The sequence below is a fragment of the Mandrillus leucophaeus genome, unplaced genomic scaffold (assembly GCF_000951045.1).
Source record: "Mandrillus leucophaeus isolate KB7577 unplaced genomic scaffold, Mleu.le_1.0 Scaffold852, whole genome shotgun sequence".
Lineage (NCBI taxonomy): Eukaryota > Metazoa > Chordata > Mammalia > Primates > Cercopithecidae > Mandrillus > Mandrillus leucophaeus.
The window spans coordinates 212867-233201 of NW_012109275.1; the positions used below are offsets into that span (position 1 = coordinate 212867).

The window sequence follows — 20335 nt, forward strand, 5'->3', positions numbered from 1 at the left end:
GGTCTGGGTGTCAGGAGACAGCTCCTTGGCCTGACTCGGTGAGTAGAAGGTACAGTCGACAGTGAGAGGGGAAGGGTGGCAAGGGCCTCCCAAGGGCAAGGTTCTTAGGGTGAGACTCTTAGTGCAGGCTGCGGGTCCTGGGAATTGTTAGGCTTGTGATTTCGGCAGAGAGGAACTCAACTGCAGGGAGTTGCATAAAAAGTAAGTGATGAGGAAATTTGTCAATTGACTATTTCTCATTTTGACAAACATTTATAAGCAATGGGACTGATGTAGGAAACAAGACAAAGATCATCTCTCAAGAGTTTATGGTTATAGAGGGACAAATATCACAAGTTCTCACTCATATGCAAGAGCTAAAAGCTTGGCTCTCATGAAGACAGAGAGTGGATTGGTGGCTACCAGAAACCAGGAAGGGAAAGGGGAAGGAGGGGATGAAAGGAAAATAAAGAATATGAATGTATTTACTACCACTGAACTATATACATAAAAATGGTAAAGATGGTAAATTATATACGTATATTTTACCTCAACAAATTAAAAAAAGTTCATGGTCAAAATAGAAAAATGTAGGAGCAATGCTGATTTAGTGTGGCTCATGCTGTACAGATAGAATGTTCTACACTGGTGGTTATTTGTGCTCTGCAGTTGACAGCTATCAGAGCTATCACCTGGATTCCTCACTCTGGAGCTGAAGGGTGTTGGGCAAGTTTTGCTAAGCCTCTCAGTTTACCTGCCTGTAAAATGGGCATAATAGTAGCAGAAGGTTGTTGTGAGATTTAAATGGGGTGCTGCTGCATGGTAAGGACTGAGCAAGATGCTTGACATACAGAAGCGTGTACACACACACACACACACACACACACACACACACACGCGGCAGGGGTAAGCAAAGGTTAGCCCAGACGGGAGAGCCCAGTGAACACAGCAGAGGCCAGTTAGTTGCTCCTTTGGGAAGTCTGACAATGGAAACAGAGTATCAAGAAAGAGAAGTAAGAACTGCTTGCTACACAGAAGCTGCCAATTAGAAGCCAGCTGCCTTCAGCCTGTAGAAAACATGTGACCCAGAGAGCACATATGTCATTTGCCAGAAACAGCTTGCTTCATGTAAAATCTCCTGCAGCAAAAGATATGTCAACAGATCACTTTAAAAACACCTTAGCTACGAGGTTTAAGGGTTGTCTTTATCATTGAGTTCATCATAGATGACTTACCACTGCTGCGTTTCCATAGCACAGAAAGCCATCTCCTTCATAGCCCTCTTGACAAACACAGCTCCAGACACCAGAAGAAGTAGACTGACAGTTTGCCTGAGAAAACCAAGATGGAAGAGATGGCTACCCCAACAAAAACGTTAGACCTGAGTTACATCTATGAGACAACAGGCTCCATCTAAGGTCAGAACTGCAAATTAGGGGCTGAAAGATGGTGGAAGTAACCCATAGACCCTTTAGTGTTGCAATGAAAGTCTCCTGTCTGCATGTTTGATGCAGCTATTAATTACAATTAAAAAATTATTTATTCTCATCCCTGCCAGATTTAGCAAATAAAAAAATACAGGATGCACAGTTAAATGAGAGTTACAAACAAATGACAAGTTTGAGTATATGTTTGTCCCATGCAATATTTGGGGCATACTTGTGCTGAAAGATTTTTCAACACATACTTGTGTATCTGAAATTCACAGTCAACTGGGTATCCTGCATTTTATCTGGCAACCCTATATTGGTTCTTCCAAGTTTTGGAATGGAATGAAACTTGCAGTAGCTACTCACATCTGGAATGTCAGGGCTTGGTTGGGCTTTAAATCAAGCAGGAGTGTTAGAGTTCCTTCAGCTTTGCAAAATGCTCATGAGATTCTTGGGTAACAGACACCTTGGGGGCATCTCCCTCCTTAGTTTTCTTCCAGCAGAACTAGTCCCCCATGCCCCACCCTGCACACATACTAGGGGTGGGCCCTGGCAGCTACGTTCATAACAATCCCACTTCTTGGCCACAGTTGACTGACTCATATGTGGATACCTGGGCCCAGTTGGGCCAGTTAGATCCTTTCCTCTATTATTTTGAATTGGGACATGGGGTGCTGATAAATTAGAGGGCATCATTGATGGTGGGGGAACCATTTACCTCAAGATGTACACAGAAGTACTACAAGTTTGGGAAGAGAGAGGCAGAGAGAAAGAAAATGCACAGAGGGAAGTCAAATGAGAGGCCACAACGTCTCAGAGGATTGGGGAAAGAAACTGCTTAGATTCTGGTGATCCTGCTCTCTTCATATGTCCTGGTTCTGGGCTCTTGGGAAGCCTAGCTATAGTTCCTGCCTCTGGATTCCCAGAGCTACCCTGGGGGTCCTCCCAACAAATTTATTTTCTGCGTGGACTCTGTTACTTGGAACTCCAAACACTGATTAAGGCATCAGACTTCATTGGTTCCTATGTTCGGTGCTTAGTGATGTTCTTTTGAAAGCATAACCACCCCCAGCCCTAATACCTTTGCCTGATCTTTCAAAGCTAAAGAACAAGGCACTGTGTACCCTTGAATGGGCATTTTCACCGATAACTTAAGTAAAACTCTGTTGTGACATTCGAAATGGAAGTCCGGTTACCTCTTAAAGTATCCTTTAAACTGTTGGTTTAGAGGTGCCAGGTTTAGCAAATAAAAATACTGAATGACTCGTTAAATTTCAATTTTAGGTGAAAAATGAATAATTTTAGTACAAGTTTATCCCATGCCATATTTTGGACTTACTTGTGTTTAAAGATTATTTGTTACTTACTTCAAATTTAAATTTAACCAGAACTTCTGTATTTTACCTGGAAGTCATATGCTGGTTCTTCCAAGCTTTGGAATGAAGTAGAAGTTGCAATAACTACTCACATTCTGCTTAGAGATTCCCTTTTGGGGGTAAGAGATTTTGTTCATTACTAGGCCAGACAGGAAATAATCTTTCTTTCCCAAGCTTTTTTTTTTTTTTTTTTTTTTTTTTGAGATGGAGTCTGGCTCAGCCTCCCGAGTAGCTGGGATTACAGGCATGCACCACCACACCTGGCTAATTTTTTTTTTTTTTTTTTTTTTTTTTAAGGAAAACCAAGGTTAAATAACTCACCAACGGATGACATTTCCTGGTCTGTTCCAAGCATGAAGTTACTGGTTCACAGTCAATCCCATTTCCTCGAAATCCTTTCTTGCACTCGCACTCATTCTATAATTTTAAGAACAGAGTCAAGGGGATTATTATTATTATTAGAGACGGAGTCTCGCTCTGTGGCCCAGGCTGGAGTGCAGTGGCGCCATCCGGGCTCACTGCAAGCTCCGCCTCCCGGGTTCACACCATTCTCCTGCCTCAGCCTCCCGAGTAGCTGGGACTACAGGCGCCCGCCACCATGCCCGGCTAATTTTTTGTATTTTTAGTAGAGACGAGATTTCACCGTGTTAGCCAGGATGGTCTCGATCTCCTGACCTCGTGATCCGCCCACCTTGGCCTCCCAAAGTGCTGGGATTACAGGCATGAGCCACCGGGCCCGGCCTCAAGGGGATTATTGAAAGCAAGTGCCTTCCATGTGTTGCCCTCACACAGCACTGAGAAACGTCCTATGGAAACTGAAGCTGTTTGGCTCTCCCAGAGAACAGCGTTAATGTCTTTTGCTTGATATACTTCAAATTCTAGAGCTACTAATCTCCATATTCTACATTGCATTTTCCAATATGATAGTTTCTTGGTACTCTCTTCCTGAATTTATTTATTTTTGAGATGGAATCTCGCTGTTGCCCAGGCTGGAGTGTGGTGGCATGATCTTGGCTCACTGTAACCTCTGCCTCCTGGGTTCAAACGATTCTCCTGCCTCAGCCTCCTGAGTAGCTGGGATTACAGGTGTACGCCACCATGCCTGGCTAAGTTTTGTATTTTTAGTACAGACAGGGTTTCACCATGCTGGTCAGGCTGGTCTCAAATTCCTGACCTCATGATCTGCCTGCCTCGGCCTCCCAAAATGCTGGCATTACAGGCGTGAACCACCGCGCCCAGCCTCTTCCTGAATTCTTTTCTCCAGAAGGGCCTATGGAGATCGTCTCAGAGAGAACTTGGGCCCTACAAAGCATCACGTTGGATGGCCTTTCTACCTAATGAGAAAGGTCAAGCAAGCTATGGGGTATCCACTTGGTGGAGATGCATACATGAGGCCATTGCTAGCTTGTAAGACACTTTGTTCAATTTAGAAACATTTGGCTCCAGCACGGTTTATCTTTTTAAAGCAGCATTCCTGGTAATTAAGGTTTGTGCCTATCTGGAAAGTCTAAAAGTTTCCAAGCCAACTAGTCCCAGCTGAGGGCAATCCTCGACATAAGAGAAGTCCCGATCCTCCCCCAGCCTGATTTCTGTAATTGTGCACAAGGGCTGATGGGAGTGTCAGGAAAGAGGATGGATGTGGACACACTCAATCTGAGTCAATGAAAGAGAACGAATCCTGGGTTTTTGGTCCATTCTGTTTCTTATAGAACACCACAAAGAGAAACCCCCTCCTTTCCCATCTTCCCATCAGGATGTTTTTCAAGTTTGTCTGCAGGAAGGAAGACAGAGCAGAGAGGAGACAGATATTATAATAGGTTGAACTGTGTCCTCTTATTCCCAGATTCATTTGTTGAAGTCCTGACCTCCAGTACCTCAGAATATGACCTTATTTGGAAATAGGGTTGTTGTGATATAATTAGTTAAGATGAGGTCATACTGGAGTAGGGTGCCATGGAGTAGGGTGGGCCCTGAATCCAGTAAGACCAGTATCCTTATATTAAAAAAAAAGGGGGCTTTGGGAGGCTGAGGCGAGTGGATCATGAGGTGAAGACATCAAGACCACCCTGGCCAACGCGGTGAAACCCTGTCTCTACTAAAAATACAAAAATCAGCTGGGCGTGGCGATGCGCACCTGTAGTCCCAGCTACCTGGGAGGCTGAGGCAGGAGAATCGCTGAACCCGGCAGGCGGAGGTTGTAGTGAGCTGAGATCCTACCACTGCACCCCAGCCTGGGTGACAGAGCGAGACTCTGTCTCAAAATAAATAAATAAATAAAATAAAATAAAAGTTGGAGGGGGTGGAATTTGGAGACAGACACACAGGGAGAACAGCATCTGAACACGAAGGTAGAGAACAGGGTGATGTGTCCACAAGCCAAGCAACACCAAGGATTTTCAGCAAAGCACCTGAAATTAGGAGAGAGGAATGGAACAACAGCTTCTCCTTCACAGCTGTCAGATGGAACCAACCCTGAGGACACCTTGATCTCAGACCTCCAGCCTCTACAGCTGTGAAACAACATATTTTTGTTGTTCTATGCCACCCAGTTTGTGGCACTTTGTATGGCAACCCCAGAAAGCTAATACAGACACCAAGGCATTTTTTTTCCTTTTCTGAAGTGCAATCTGCCAACTCAAGTGCGTCAAAAATGAATGCAATCATTTACTGAGTGCTTGGCAAGACATAAGACTGCAGTGAGCTTTTTCACAGTTAAGACTCCTGCAGCCACATTTTAAGCTAATTTTCTCCAGACCCATGAGCAGGTTCTGCTGTCAGAGAAATCAGAAGGATAAATAGGAAAGCAGCCCTCAAATGCTGTGGAACAACCGGACCATGGGACTTACCCTACGTGACTTTCACAACATTTATCACTTTAGCGTTGTACATAGGTTTGTCTGTCGCCTCGCACAAGATCTCATTTCTTCAAGTCTGGCTGAGGGCCCTGGCCACGGTAATCTCTTATCCTCACCACTGAGCTTAGTAGCTGAGTGGGTGTAAGCACTTGAGAAGTGTTGGATGAACGAGCAAATGAATAGATATGGGAACATCTGTTTTATTTTGTCTGGCCAGCATCTGTTCTCTCTCTTCCTGGAAACTGCACACCATTTGGCTCTGAGGACACCATCACTCCCCCTCTTCCAGTCCACATGATAAAATGTGGCTGGTTCCTCCACCCCAGGGTGGGGTGCAGGGCCTTGGCCTGTGCTTATCACTGCATCTTCCACCCTGGGCCTCCCCTGGCCGGATTTCTGTAATTGGGCGCAAGGGCTGATACGAGTGGTAGGAAATGAGGATGGGTGTGGATGCACTCCATCTGAGTCAATGAAAGAATGAATCTTGGGTTTTTGGAGGAAGTTACCAGAAAACGTACTCCATTCTGCTTAACTAAGTATTCCGATGGTATAAGTTGGAGTGGCTGGAGGTCATCCCTCACCCCAGGAACGTGGGAAGAAGCTGAGCCAACAAACAGACCCTTTTGCTGCCTTCTGAGCCCTGAATCATGTTGTGCCTGCAGCCAGATCCATATATGGACTTTAGAGTCACGTGGGCCAAAACATTCCCTTTTTAAACCAGCTTTTTCTTCTTAAGACTTGAAGTAAATATATGTATGAGAAAATGTATCATTTTAACCATTTAAAAATGTATAGTTAAGTATATTCACATTTGTATACTTGTATGCTAAATATATTCACATTTGTGTACAACCATCATCACCATCCTTCTCCAAACTTGTTTTCATCTTCCCAAACTGAAAGTCCATACCCGTTACACAATAACTCCTCATTCCTCTCCCCGCTCTAGCTCCTGGCAGCCACTATTCTACTTTCTGTCTCTATGAATCTGACTGCTCTAGGAACCTCAGAGCAGTGGAAGCACATAGTATTTGTCCTTCTGTCTCTGGCTTATTTCACTTAGCAACACATCTTCAAGGTTCACCCATGTTGCAGCATGTGTCAGCATTTTCTTCCTTTTTAAGGCTGATTGCTCTTCCATTGTATACATATACCACGTTTTGATTATCCATTAATCTGGCAATGGCCATTGGGTTGTGTTCATCTTTTGACTACTGTGAATAATGCTGCTATGAATACGGGTGCTCAAATATCTGCTTGAGTCCCTGCATTCGATTCTTTTGGGTATATACCCAGAAGTGGAATTGCTGGAGCATATGGTCATTCTATTTTTAATTTTTGGGGGGAATTGCTGTGCTATTTTCCATGGCAGCTGTAGCATTTTACATTTCCACAAGTAGTGCACAATTGAGTTTTCTGTTATAACCGAAAGATTTCTCCCTGACACAGATTATCTATCTCTGTCCCATTGCCAACTGTCACTCCCTGAGAAGCACCTTCTGTGGTCTATTGAAATAATTAACCCCAGCTGTAAATAGACAAACGTCAATGTCGAGGCTTTGCCTGGGTGTAGTACTTCCATCTCCCACCAGTTTTCAAGAGTGGGAGGTGGGCTAGGGTGAGATCATGCCATGCTCTTAGCCAAGCAGTTCAATTTTTTAACCCTTGCTCCTAAACATGTTGACCACCTTTTTTTTTCTTTTTTTTTTGATACAGAGTTTTGCTCTTGTTGCACAGGCTGGAGTGCAATGGTGCAATCTCAGTTCACTGCAACCTCCGCCTCCCAAGTTCAAGCAATTCTCCTGCCTCAGCCTCCCAAGTAGCTGGGATTACAGGCACGCGTCATGATGCCCGGCTAATTTTGTATTTTAGTAGAGGTGGGGTTGCTCCATGTTGGTCAGGCTGGTCTCGAACTCCTGACCTCAGGTGATCCACCTGCCTTGGCCTCCCAAAGTGCTGGGATTACAGGTGTAAGCCACAGTGCCTGGCCGATGTTGACCACCTTTTAACCCCCCTGTGGGGGTCTCTTTGGAAAGAGTTCTGTACAGATCACTAACTTTGGTAGTTAGGAGCTCCCAGAGGATCTCCAACACTTCTGTCTCTGCACAAGTGTCCAGCCCTGCACTGGCCCACAGGAACGATGTTCCATCACTCATTTCTAGCAGAATGGAGAAGTGAGTGGGAATGATGCCTAAAGCCACAGAGCGAAGCCCTAAAAACTTCCTTCTTGGGTATTTTTAAATAGGGCAGATCTCCATTTGTCTGGGTAAATCCCCCCATGAAGGAAAGGGAAGGTAGGAGGTGGGCTTTACTATCGCATCAAGTTCCACTCAAGCTCCGTGTTTCTCTGATTATTAACTTGTGCACAGAAATGAGAGGTCCGAGAACCAAAAGGCTTGGGGTCAAATGGGAGATATCATGGTGAGCAAGGTTAGGCTTTCCTCAGGCAGAGCCCTCCTCATGGGAAGAAATACGTTTCTCAAATAGCAGAAAATAATTTGTAGGTCTTTAAAAAAGTTCAGTCTAAAACATAAAAGTGAGAAACTGTATCAAGATTCAAAAGATAAGGGGGTTGATTTCAAATCCCAGTTCCTATCTTCCATGTGTTCTGACCTCCTTAGCCTTGTATTCTAAACACACCTGTGGGTCCTACCTGTGGAAAGGGGTAGAAGCAGGTGGGCATGGGTGGGGGGAGGGAGCCTTATCAGTCGCCTGTTTTTCCATTGCCACAATCCTAGTTTAGTTGGTAGCCCCTCCCCTGGAGCTGATTCATTTTTAAGCAGTAGCCTTCTCTGCCTTGTTCTCCATTAAATGACAATGAGTGAAAGTGATCAATACGCTACAGAGCTATAGAAATATAAGGTTGGTCCAGGATGGTGACTAAGAGGGCAGCCCTGGAGTCACACTGGGTGCAAATCTTGCACTATTATTTATTTTCTATGATTTATGCAACTAGCTTCTCATTGCCTCAATTTCCTTTTCTATAAGATGAGATAATAATACCTCATCATAGGTTTGTTGTGGCAATGAACCCATGTTCACTGCCACGAATGATTGAAAAAAGCTGCAGTAAGTTCTAGCCAAAGTATTTCTTTCCTGAGGGGAAAGAAAAGTCACTGCATGATTCCTGCTTTCTCTTTGCTCCCATGACATCCAACCTACCTGCCCGGGACCCACGTACAAACAGGTTGCGTTGTCGTGGCAGCCTCCTGCACTGGGCAGCAGGCAGTTGTTGATCTCCAAGCAGTCTCTCCCATTCCCTGTCCAGCCCTGCTGACACACGCAGGTGTGGGTGCCCATGCCAGTTTTGATGCATTCTGCCTGCAGGAGGAAAAGAAAAAGCAAAGCCTCTGAATCCTCAGCCCAGCCACATGATTCCAAAAGTAAGAGACAGTTTCCAGACACGTGTTCCAGAAACACATATTTGCATTGAGTGAGGTGGAAATGCTTAATTTACATTGAGATTCATGAAAAGATTAGGTAATTTAAAGAACAAAATTGCTTGGAGCTGGCCAGCTTATGGCCACTATCATCACTGTGTTAGTTATTAAGCCAGGGACTGTTTATATTGTTTTGCAGGTGTAAACCATCATAAGTATTGTTATCTCTATTTTATAGCTAAGGAAACAGGTGTTGCCCAAGGTCATGCAGCTATAAAAAGGCATGAACCCAGGTCTGTATAATGTGGGAACCCAAGCTCCACGATATCAGCTCCCGGGCCTCTCAGGAGGAGCCTTGCCAGGAGGCTGGAGGACAGAATGAGAAGGAGAGAGGGGTACAAGATACGGTGTTGAGATGAGGCTGAGGGGGATGGGGTTGGGATGGGGCTTGTTCAAAGGGAATCAAAGGAATCTGTAGGCTGGGGTCAGGTGGTTTCATCTAGATTTTATCCTCAGAGCTAGAGGAAATTACGGAAGGGGCTTAAATCTGGGAAAAACATGATCTGATTCACTTCAGGCCACTCTGGCTGTGAGTGGAGAATGCACTGTGGGTAGATAAGAGGAAGTAAAGAAACCAGTTACTAAACCATAGGTAAGGAATGAAGGTGACTAGGGTAGGGTAGGGGTGGTGATAATTGAAGGGAATTAGTGAAAGCAATGGTAGGTTCTAGCTATACCCCTACCAACAACAGAACTTAGTCACTTGACTCTCCCAGATCCCAGTTTCCTAATCAGTGAAATGATCACTTGAGCCCAGGAGTTCCAGGCGGCAGTGAGCTATGATTACACCACTGTGCTCCAGCCTAGGTAACAGAGTGAGACCCTGTGTCAAAATAAAATAAAAATTCAAGGTTTAAACACAAATGCTTCACACATATGAAAAGTCATCAGACACTGACCTGTGGAATGTCTTTCCTCAGGATTTCCTAAAAAACCCAAACAACCAACTGAAAAAAGCCAACAAGAAGCCAGGCAGGGCCGGGCGCGGTGGCTCATGCTTGTAATCCCAGCACTTTGGGAGGCCGAGGTGGGCGGATCACGAGGTCAGGAGTTTGAGACCAGCCTGATCAACATGGTGAAACCCCATCTCTACTAAAAATACAAAAATTAGCCAGGGGTGATGGCATGCCCCTGTAATCCCAGCTACTCAGGAGGCTGAGGCAGGAGAATCGCTTGAACCCAGGAGGCGGAGGTTGCAGTGAGCCAAGATTGTGCCATTGCACTCCAGCCTGGGCGACAGAGTGAGACACCGTCTCAACAAACAAAGAAACCAGGCAGGTTGGAAATGAAGACCAGTACTTACATTGCGGCTACAGCCTCCTGGAGTTAGTCCTGTGCAAGGGTCCATCTCAGAACATACAGTTCCATCTCCTTCATATCCTGCTTTGCAAACACAACTGCAAAGGAGAGTGCACAAAATCAGCCCCAGAATAAGCACCAATGACCGAGAAGAGAGCCAGCCAGCTAGAGATGAGCCAGTTCCTGGCCGAATGGCTCCATCGTTTGCTCCTGTGGAGGAAGCCAGTGCTCAAATGTGGTCGGGGTACTTCTGGGGTCTGCAATCAGATACACCTGGGTGGAAATGAAGCCCACCCACTTCTTAGCAGTGGAAATGAAGCCCGCCCACTTCTTAGCAGTTGTGTGACTCTGCACGAGTCCCTTAACAACGGAGAGATCTTATTTCTCATGAGGAAAATGGGCCTAATACCTCCCATATAAGGCTGAAGGTTAGATGAGCGAATGCACACGAGCATTTAGCGGAGCACTTGCAGATCATAAGGCTCAACACCTGACACCTGCTCTTATTTTACCAGCACCTGCCTCTTTATAACTCTTCCTGCTCAATACTAGTTATTACCTCTAGTTCAGCAAAAAAGCTCTACTCTGGCTTCTATGCAACAGCTCTTAAAATATTTGAAAATGACAATCAGGTGAGATTTCTCCTCTCCCCTTCTCTGGCCCCTCGTGGGTTTCCCCCCAACACCACATTCTCAAGTGCCTCTTCTGTGAGCTGACTTGGTTTCTTGACCCATTACCTTTCCAGACGCTCCTCTCAAAATGTTCCGTGATGATACTTTTACTATTAAAGGTGGCCCATTTATTCATCTGTTCAACCAATATTTATTGAGTGCCCTATGATAGATGCTGGAGACATTGTACCCCCACGTTCTACTGCAAATTCAGTCATCCGTGCCTTACAAAAATTTAAAAATATATATATTTCATGTATCAAGTTTCCTAGAGGAACAAAATACATTATCTGGTGTCCAAATGAAGAAATAGGTTGATCTGTTCCAATAATGTTTGATTTACCTAAGGCAATATAGTTCATACAGACCCATGCTGACAGTCCTCTGCAGATGATTTAATAGGTTTCGGGGGTAATTTTGATTACATGTAGTTTTGCCTTACGCACTGATATAGATCCTAACTCCTTAGGAAAAGGCATTTCTATTGTACAACCGTGGAAAAACAGTCTCTTGTCTCATAGCCTACAGTCTGGTGGGAGAGGCAGACCAAAACAAATAACTACATAAAATAAAATTTAAGAAATTAAGAAAAGCAGTGCAAGAAGAGGACCAAGAATTCCAGACACCCTCTGCATTTCCTAGGATATTTTAGGTGGTTACTGCCTTGGAGCTAGATATTTCCAGCGAAGTACATTTCTTCTGGCATTTTCCCCCTCAGACACACTGCAGAATGCTAGACAGTATTAAGGAAACAAATGGCAACCTATTGGTTAAAGACCCAATTTCCTGCAAGATGCCTTTAACAGGGGAGAAATCATTAACAGCTTTAAAAAGCAAAAGTGTCTTCAAAGACTGGAAAGTTGGTGGACAAATCTTCATTTCTTTCACATACGTGGTGATAATAATTATGGTTTCCATGATGGAACATCTTTGATGTGCTAGCTCTGGTGCTAGGTGATTTTGCATTCAGTTCTGCTAATCTCCACAACTGGCCTGCTTGGTAGGTATCATCACCGTCACTGTACTGTTGAGGAAAGCGAGGTTCAGAGAGGTTAAGTAACTTGCCCACAGTCACACAGCTGGTAAGTTTCAAAGCAGGGAGTGCTGCAATTGAAACCCAGCTCTGACTGAGGTCCTTTTCACAAACACCACACTGTCAGCTGGAGGTAAGAGGCCTCAGTTCAGAGTTCAGATATGGGTTGGTTCTGTCTACAGCTAACACAGTGACTTAGTGTCACTAAGGGCCATCCCCTCACAGACCTACCTGACTGTCCCACTGCTGTATTCACAGGTGGCGTGGATGTGACAGAACTGCATGTAGGGCCCACAGGCTGAGGTCTGCTTATCACAGAGTCTCCCGGCAGAGCCGTCTCTGCATGTGCCGGTGAGGCAGGCCCCATCGCTGTCTATCCTGTTATCGCATGTTCCATGAACGCACGGGCATTCTGAAAGAGGAGGAGGAGGGACATCCGTCCAGGCGTTGGGGACAAGCCGAGCACTGAGGCAGAGCACCCTGGAGGACAGGGACCACCTCCTCTCACCCCCTATTCACTCTTGTCAAAGCAGAGTCTGGGGGCTGAGCCGGGGGAAGACTCAGGCTGTTATTTCTTGGAGTCTTAAGCGTTCTCAGAGTGCCTGGGACAGCCCCGGAGAGCTTGCCTGTCCCACCCAGGAGGGGAAGAACTTGGTCTCAGAACTCCTTTAAGAGTGAGCATGGTGACTCACGCCTGTAATCCCAGCACACCAGGAGGCTGACGTGGGAGGATTGCTTGAGCCCAGGAGTTTAAGACCAGCCTGGGCAACATGGCGAAACCCAGTCTCTACAAAAAATACAAAAATTAGCCGGGCACGATGGTGTGTGCTTGTGGTCCCAGTTACTGGAGAGGCTGAGAGGTGGGAAGATCACTTGAGCCTGGGAGTTTGAAGCTGCAGTGAGCTATGACTGCACCTCTACACCCCAGCCTGGTCAACAGAGTGAGACCCTGTCTCAAAAACAAAAAAAACGAAACAAAAGAAAAAAGAACTCCTTTTTATCTATATGTGTGTGGGGTGTGGGAAAGAGGATGTGACACTTTGAAAGAGGCCAAGGAACTCCATTTTCAACTACTTCCTGGTTGGAGAGTTTAGCCTGGAAACTTCTCACCTTTCATGAAGATATTCTGGAATAAAAAGAAGTGATTTCCCATGCTGGCAGGGCTCCTGATATGTAGCTAATGTGTTTGTTTTTCACTCTGTCACAGCAAACCAATGATAACCAATAGGCAATATTTGGGCACTAACTTCATTTAAGGCACCGGGTCAGCCTTCCACGTGCACCATAGTCACCAGGCCCAGCAGGTAGGTACTTTTATAACCCCCATTTTTCAGATGAGGAAGCTGAGGCCCAGAGAGAGGAAGCAAACTGCCCGACTTGCTGCTAAATTCCCAGGCAGAAACTTAAACCGGGATTCAAAGTCCATTTCTGTTCGTGACTGTGTAAACACCGTAGATCATTACATGAACTGGCATTTCCATATCACTGCTATCATTTTAAACCTTAGCTGCTGAATTTGCTTTCAATTGTAGGTATTTAAAAATTGTAACACGGGCCACCTCATCAGACTCAGGTTCCTGTGCATGTGAAAGTGGAAAGAAGGACATGGAGATTTTCAGAGGCACCTGGCAAGGATTCGGGGGCGGGGGGGCCTTGGAAAATGATCAGAAATAAAGGAATCTGGAGTTTAGCCAGGACCCATGGGAGAGGAATTCGTGTGGGTGCTTGTAGCCAATATCCAGGAAAGAGAAGACCAACACAAGTGAGCAGGGTTGGAAAACCACAGCCGGATTTAAAACCAAAAAGAATTTTTATACAATTTTAGGGAAGTCAGCGCTTCATTTGCAAGGAACGAGACCCGTGTGTGAGACTGTGTGCAGCCGTAGCCCTGGAATGAGAGGTGTGACAGCTGGAAGCCCCCCACCCCATCCCAGCCTTGCTGTCCTGCCCGGCTGGCCTCAGACAAATGCCAACATCGTCAGGCCTTGGGATAAACCCTGATTTTTTTTTCTTCCTCTAATATGGAAATCTAATTTGGCAAAAAAGAACGTTAGAAAGGATTCAGCAGCCTCGACCCTGCTGTGCTCTGCTTTCCCATCCATCCTCAGACTTATTTGTGAAGACCAAATACGGTAGGAGAGCGGAAGGGTTGTGTGTTTCCTAACAAATGCACGGAGTTAGTAACAATAGTAAGAGGAGCGGCTTTGCTTATTGATGACTCGCTCAGTGTAAGCTGTGTGCTAAAAGCCCCAAATTATGGTCTAATTTAATCCTGTCAGCAACCTATCACGTAGGTACCACTATTATCTTCATTTTATAGGTGAAGACATAGCCTTTTTCTGAGATCAGACGGTTGGTAGGCTGGAGCGTGGGACTTCAGGTTGGTCTGACTCTACAACGAGCTGTTAGCTTAGAAATATGTCAAAAAATATGTTTATTTAAATATACACAGGGTGTCATTTTAAAGAACAGAATGAATTTTCTGAGGTTGCATAACTTCATTTTTTTCAATGCCTATTGTGGAACTTTCTACATGCTCTACAAGCTTCTTGATATTTATGTCACTGTACTTAGACTAACAGCACCAACAATAATAAATAATAATAGTGAGATAGTATTTGTGGCACATGTTTTGTACTAGGTGTGGTTCTAAGGCAAGCGCTTTCCATTTATAAGTTGTACTAACCTTAAAAGGTACTTGCTATTATTATCATCCCCATTTTACAGATGAAGAAACTGAAGCCTAGAGAAGTATAGTAACTTGTCCAAGGCCACAGGCCTTGCAAATAAAGGAGTTGAGGGAAGGGGTCTGCCTGAAAGGTAGGGAGTGAATTTGATTCTTTTTTTTCTTTTTTTTTGAGACAGAATCTCACTGTCACCCAGGCTGGAGTGCAGTGGCTCAGTCTCGGCTCACTGCAACCTCTGCCTCCTGGGTTAAACCGCTCTCCTGCCTCAGCCTCCAGAGTAGCTGGGATTACAGGCACCTGCCATCACGCCCAGCTAATTTTTGTGTTTTTAGTAGAGATGGGGTTTTGCTGTGTTGGTCAGGCTGGTCTCAAACTCCTGACCTCAAGTGATCCACCCCCTCAGCCTCCCAAAGTGCTGGGATTACAGGTGTGAGCCATTGTGTCTGGCCTGAGCCTGTTTCTTGATATAGAGCCCACTAGCACTTCAAGAATGTGGAGAAACCTTTGGAGAGTGGTCTTCAAAATGTGCTTTGCAGACCAGCAGTGTTGGTGCCCCCGCCCCGGGAACTTGTTAGCAATGCAAATTCTGAAGACTCACTGCGGCCTACTGAATCAGAAATTCTGCAGGTGGGGCTCACCTGCAGAGTTGGGGATCAGCCCTCCGATGCATGCTCCAGTTTGAGAACCAAAGCTTAATGAATGCTCTGTGATGATGGCGTACCCCAAGCAAAGGGGTCCTCAGACACCAGCCTTGCACCAGTAGCCTGCTGCAGTGTGAGAGGGAACCATGCTTAGGAGTGGAAGGAAGCTCTGGAAGTGCCACTTACTTTTGTTACACTGAGGTCCGTATTTATTGGGATCAGAGCAGAACTGACACTGGGAGCCTTGGAAGCCCTCCTTGCAAATGCACGTCCCGTTGCCAGCGAGGCTATCTGCACACTGGGAGCAAAGGCAGGGCCCGTGGGCCATTAGGACACATACTTCTCAGGTGTTTTCATTTCATGGCCTGACTTCTTTGACTTCAGATTAAATCCCACCTGACATGACCCTCTGGGACTCCTTGTGGAAAGTGGAGTCATGTGATATCAGGGAGGCTGCTAAAGCAGTACCGAGCTTGGGAATCCGATCCGGGATTTAGAACTTTAAGGGAAGTCACTCAAGGGGGCATCACAATGCTGAACTGGGAACCTTTCAACAATGCTTAAGGGATAAGACAGGGGCCTCCGGAATGAGTGACTGGCCTGTCTTTACAGTCTCACCTGCTCAGCAATGTGACTCCAAACTGCAATGTTTCCTCTCTTCAGTGATAAACGTATTTGCCTCCCACCTCCCTAGCCCTGGCAAAGTCAATGTGTGCTGATTGACATCAGCGCTGAGTGTGGGGCCTTTTAACCCCTGGCCACAGTCATTAGTACTGGCCTTTCTCTATTCTCCTTTTCCGCATGGTGTCCCCACTCATGGCTGTACTTTCCCCTTGAAAAAGCCATGTTTTAGAGGCGGGTTTATTAAATGCACAGATATATAACTTCCCCATATGAACCACAGCTACTTTTGCCTCCAAGCTAGATGAGGTAAGTTTTGGCTGTTACATTTCACTAGGTTTTGCTCATAGGTTCAAAAAAGCAATTACGAGGCACAGCTATTTTTTAACTATCATAAAGTCTTAGTTCTGGAAGGAGTCTTGAAGATCAATGCAGGCCAACCCTGATACCTCTCACAGGAGGAATGTGAGGCCCAGAGATCCTTGTTGAGTTACCCAAGGTCCTGCTGCCCGCAATAGAGAAGCAGAGACGAGAGGCAACATTACCGGACTCTCTCTCCCCCATCCCCCATCCCAGACCCAGATTCCTTCCACTGCAGACACCTGCTGTTCTTTTAGTAAGGGGTCATTTCTTTTGCTTCCTGGGAAGAGTAGCCGGCATTGTATCATATTTTGGTTTAGAAGTTTTAAAAATTATTGTTCGATTTGACTTATGGAAGGCCAGTCTTCAGTATTCACCTGTCCATTTCCCGAGCATGGATTTGAGAAGCCTCCTGGACACTGGTTGCAGTCGGGTCCATAGAAGCCTTTGCAGCACTTTGGAATCTGAAAAACAAAATGCGTGCTGCCCTTTGAAACCCCAAGCAGAGCACCAATTCCTCAAAGGGGATGCATTTTAATTTCCATTATTATACTAAACCATTTTCGCCTCTCCTTATGAGGTTGTCCTTTTCTTTGGCAGTTGATGGCATGGCTAGTGCTCAGTCATCTGGTCACCACAGCTCTACTGAGGCCCCTCCCCTGGGTGCAGGACTGGCTCTAACACTGTGCAAATGGACAGAGGGAGGCTCACACTTGTGGAGCCAACGTTCTAAGTCGGGGAAGAGTCAATGTATGAATTTTAAAAATAGTGAAACAAGATCATTTCAGAGAATGGTGAGTGCTGGGAAAAGAAAGTATTATCATCCAGTGATGTCAGGTAGGGCCAGAAGTCAGGTGGGTACTAGGGAGGCCATTGTAGAGTGGTGGTGACAGGGCTGGTTAATGGAGACACTGAACATGAATTAGCCTCAGGGAAATCTGGAAGAGCATTCAGAGGGAGGGAATGGCAAGTGTGCATGCTCTGAGGTGGGAATGGGGGTGAGAGGCAGGTCAGAGCCACAGGCAGAGGGTGGGCCACGTGGGGAAGCATCAAGAGTGTGATCTGTGTTAAGAGGATAGTGAACCATGGGAGGCTGTGATGCAGGGAAGGGGAGAGTCTGGCCACCATATGAAGAATCTACCTTTGATTCCTCTGTGGGAAGACAACACCAAGCATGGGCCACCTGTGACCACATGGACCCTAGGACCCAAGGGCATGGCCCTGGAGCTGCCTGGCCCTACTGGCCTAGACTGGGCCTTGGCCACGCACTCCTCACCTTCACGGTGGCATTGCAGTACCGGGCACAGCCGCTCTTCAGGCTCCCAAACCTGCCACTGTAGACACATCTGTGTGTGAAGAGTGCCTGGGAGAAAGCCAAGGAGGGAAAGCATGGCAGTCAGCATGTTTAGGTCCTCCAGGCACTGCACACCCTCTGCAGACACTTGCCATTCTACTTCCATTTCACCACTTACGTCAGGAGAGAGTGCTGGACCACACCAGCAGAACTGGGTCTACATCAGAGCCTGGGCACCCTTTTTTAGGCCTGTTCCCTTGTTGGTGGAATACAGGCCAGAGTTTGCACCATCCATGGCCCACAGATATTTATTCCCTCTTCATGCCACAGCAGATGTCTCTAAGCAGAAAATATTTTCTGTTCATTCTAGATGCAGTCTAGTCTCCCCTTCCGATCTACAGCCATCCCTAAGATCTCCTATAGAGATATTTTGGAGTCCCCAAAGGGTCTATCTACACTTCACTGAAAGGTTTGCCAAACCAAATAGTGATAGTCTGAGTTTTTCTCTTAGGAGATGCATTTACATGCATCCTTCCATTCTCTAATCAATGATGCCCACTCATAATTATCTAGAATTGATGTTTACTGAGAACCGTTTATGGGCCAGACACATTGCACAGATGAGTTCCTCAATCTTCAGTTCTATGTGGATGTTTTTCATGCCATTTTTTATAGATAAGGAAACTGAGGCCCAGACAGGTTAAATAATTTTTTCCAAGAAACACCGATGGTAAGTATAACGTCTAGAGAATGGGTCTTATCACATACAGACTTTAGGATCACAGTCATGTAGCCTCTGTGGGTCTCAGCTGCCTAATCTATAAAATATCAAGAAAATATTGATGAGACAATAATGCTGATTTCAAGTTTTGCCACAAGAATTTAGTCTCTGGTTCAAATTTTGTTTTAGATAATTGTTGACGTCAAGCTTACCCCTTCATCTTAGGCTCTTGCTCAAGAAGACAGCAATGAGACTTTCCTAGGCTATAACATCCTAAAATATTAGCTACATGAAGGAATTCTAGGGCACCGAGGAAGGAGCACTATAGTCCTTTTGTAGAGGATCTCAGGATAATTGACCAGGTGTAGGTCACAGGATTCCCGGGAGGGGTAATTTGAGGGCTCCTTTTGGCTCCTACCCATGTGTCTAATTTCCCTTTCTTTTCTCTCTTCCTTCTCTTTCCCTGGGCTGAGACAATCTAGAATGGTGATTAAACATGCAGAGCAGAACAAATCATGGTTCTGCCACTTCAGCTGTGTGACCTTGTGCAAGGTAGTTTGTGTTTCCTTGCCTTAGTGCCCCAGTCATACCTCGGTTATGGTGATAATATACCTACCGCGTGGGGCTGCTGCATAAAGCATTTAGAACAATGTCTGGCACACAGCAATCACTGTGACACCAGCCAACACAATTTCCTCTTCTCCCTCTCACATTCCCTGGTTGACAGCATCCTGAAGGACTCAGGGGTAATTGCTTCGTTAAGCAAAATAAATATCTGAACACCTGCACCTATTTAATTTTAATGTTTTGCTTTACTAAATACTTCATAATAGAATCACATTAAAGAGCTCATAACCTTCCCTAGTGATCTATGCTAGTGTTTAATGCCACTTCTGGTTGTAAGTTCTTTCTTATGATAAATTTATAGGCAAAAATTTCTATCATCATTTTTGCCTTAGAGCACTTCGCTTTTTACTACCAATAGAGTGCTTGGTGTATGAATGATAGATTGTTGCACAACTGTCTGTTTTCCCTTTTAGATAGAGCTTCTCAGATAAAAGCAAAATAAAACGATTTCTTATTCATCCTCATGCCTCTGGAACCAAGCACTATGTCTGATATATGATCAATCCTCAATAAATGTGTACAGAATTCAATTAAACTTGGAAGTTTTTGATAGTCCCAGTATTACTGCCTTGTTATTTCTTGTATGTCTCTGCAGAAGGGCGCTTGGGAAGAACAAATTTAGGCCTTGTTTACAGACGGTTCTGCACAATATGCCAGTACCACCCAAAAGTGGACATCTCTAATATTACAGTCCTAAAAGGGAAAAGGTAGAGAGGAACTGAGTGCCTACTTGATTGAGGTATTATGCTTGGGTTTTTATCTTTGTGAATCTTTTTGTTATTGTCATTTACAGATGAAGAAAGAATAAGAAGGTTAAACAACTTCTCTAGGGTCAATGAACAAGGATTCAAACACAGGTCTGTGGAATCTCTTTCTACCATTCCCCATATAGTAGGCTAAGAGCCCATCTTATATTACCCCAGTTGCAATTAATATCTTCTAAAGAAGGAAGGTAGATAGGTTGAGAAACCACACCAGTGGGGCTGCTTGGGTGATCTGTGCTTTCGAGAAGCTGTCACACTTACTGTGGGCTCAGAGTTAGCAGGACATCTGCTCCAGTACACCAGAGAACAGCTCACACAAGTGCCCTGGAGGGGGAGACAGGAGGTCAGTGCAGGTGTCCCTGTGAGAGGAAGCAGTGGCGACGGTCCTGTGGCTGGTTTCATGCTTCCCTCCCTGTGAAGGAAACCCCACTGAGCCATGATCCTGGCCTCTCTACCCACCGCCCACCCCCCCCACTAACTCGACCCTGGGGAGAAGGAGTGAAGTAAGTGCTGGGAGTGGGGGTGGGGGTGGGGGTG

At 45.5% G+C, this 20335-nt stretch overlaps 1 protein-coding gene across 1 annotated transcript in view; it reads right to left on the reverse strand.

Moving 5' to 3' along the window:
• The window catches only part of STAB2 (stabilin 2), a 166792-nt gene that overhangs the window by 78646 nt on the left and 67811 nt on the right, over window positions 1-20335 (reverse strand). Inside the window, exons 19-27 of the mRNA XM_011968635.1 lie at window positions 20060-20122; window positions 17669-17755; window positions 16770-16856; window positions 15598-15709; window positions 12315-12495; window positions 10384-10477; window positions 8803-8961; window positions 3107-3202; window positions 1215-1310 (exon numbers count right to left, since the gene is read on the reverse strand). Coding sequence (XP_011824025.1) covers window positions 1215-1310; window positions 3107-3202; window positions 8803-8961; window positions 10384-10477; window positions 12315-12495; window positions 15598-15709; window positions 16770-16856; window positions 17669-17755; window positions 20060-20122 — 975 coding nt within the window. The remainder of the gene's footprint in view (window positions 1-1214; window positions 1311-3106; window positions 3203-8802; window positions 8962-10383; window positions 10478-12314; window positions 12496-15597; window positions 15710-16769; window positions 16857-17668; window positions 17756-20059; window positions 20123-20335) is intronic.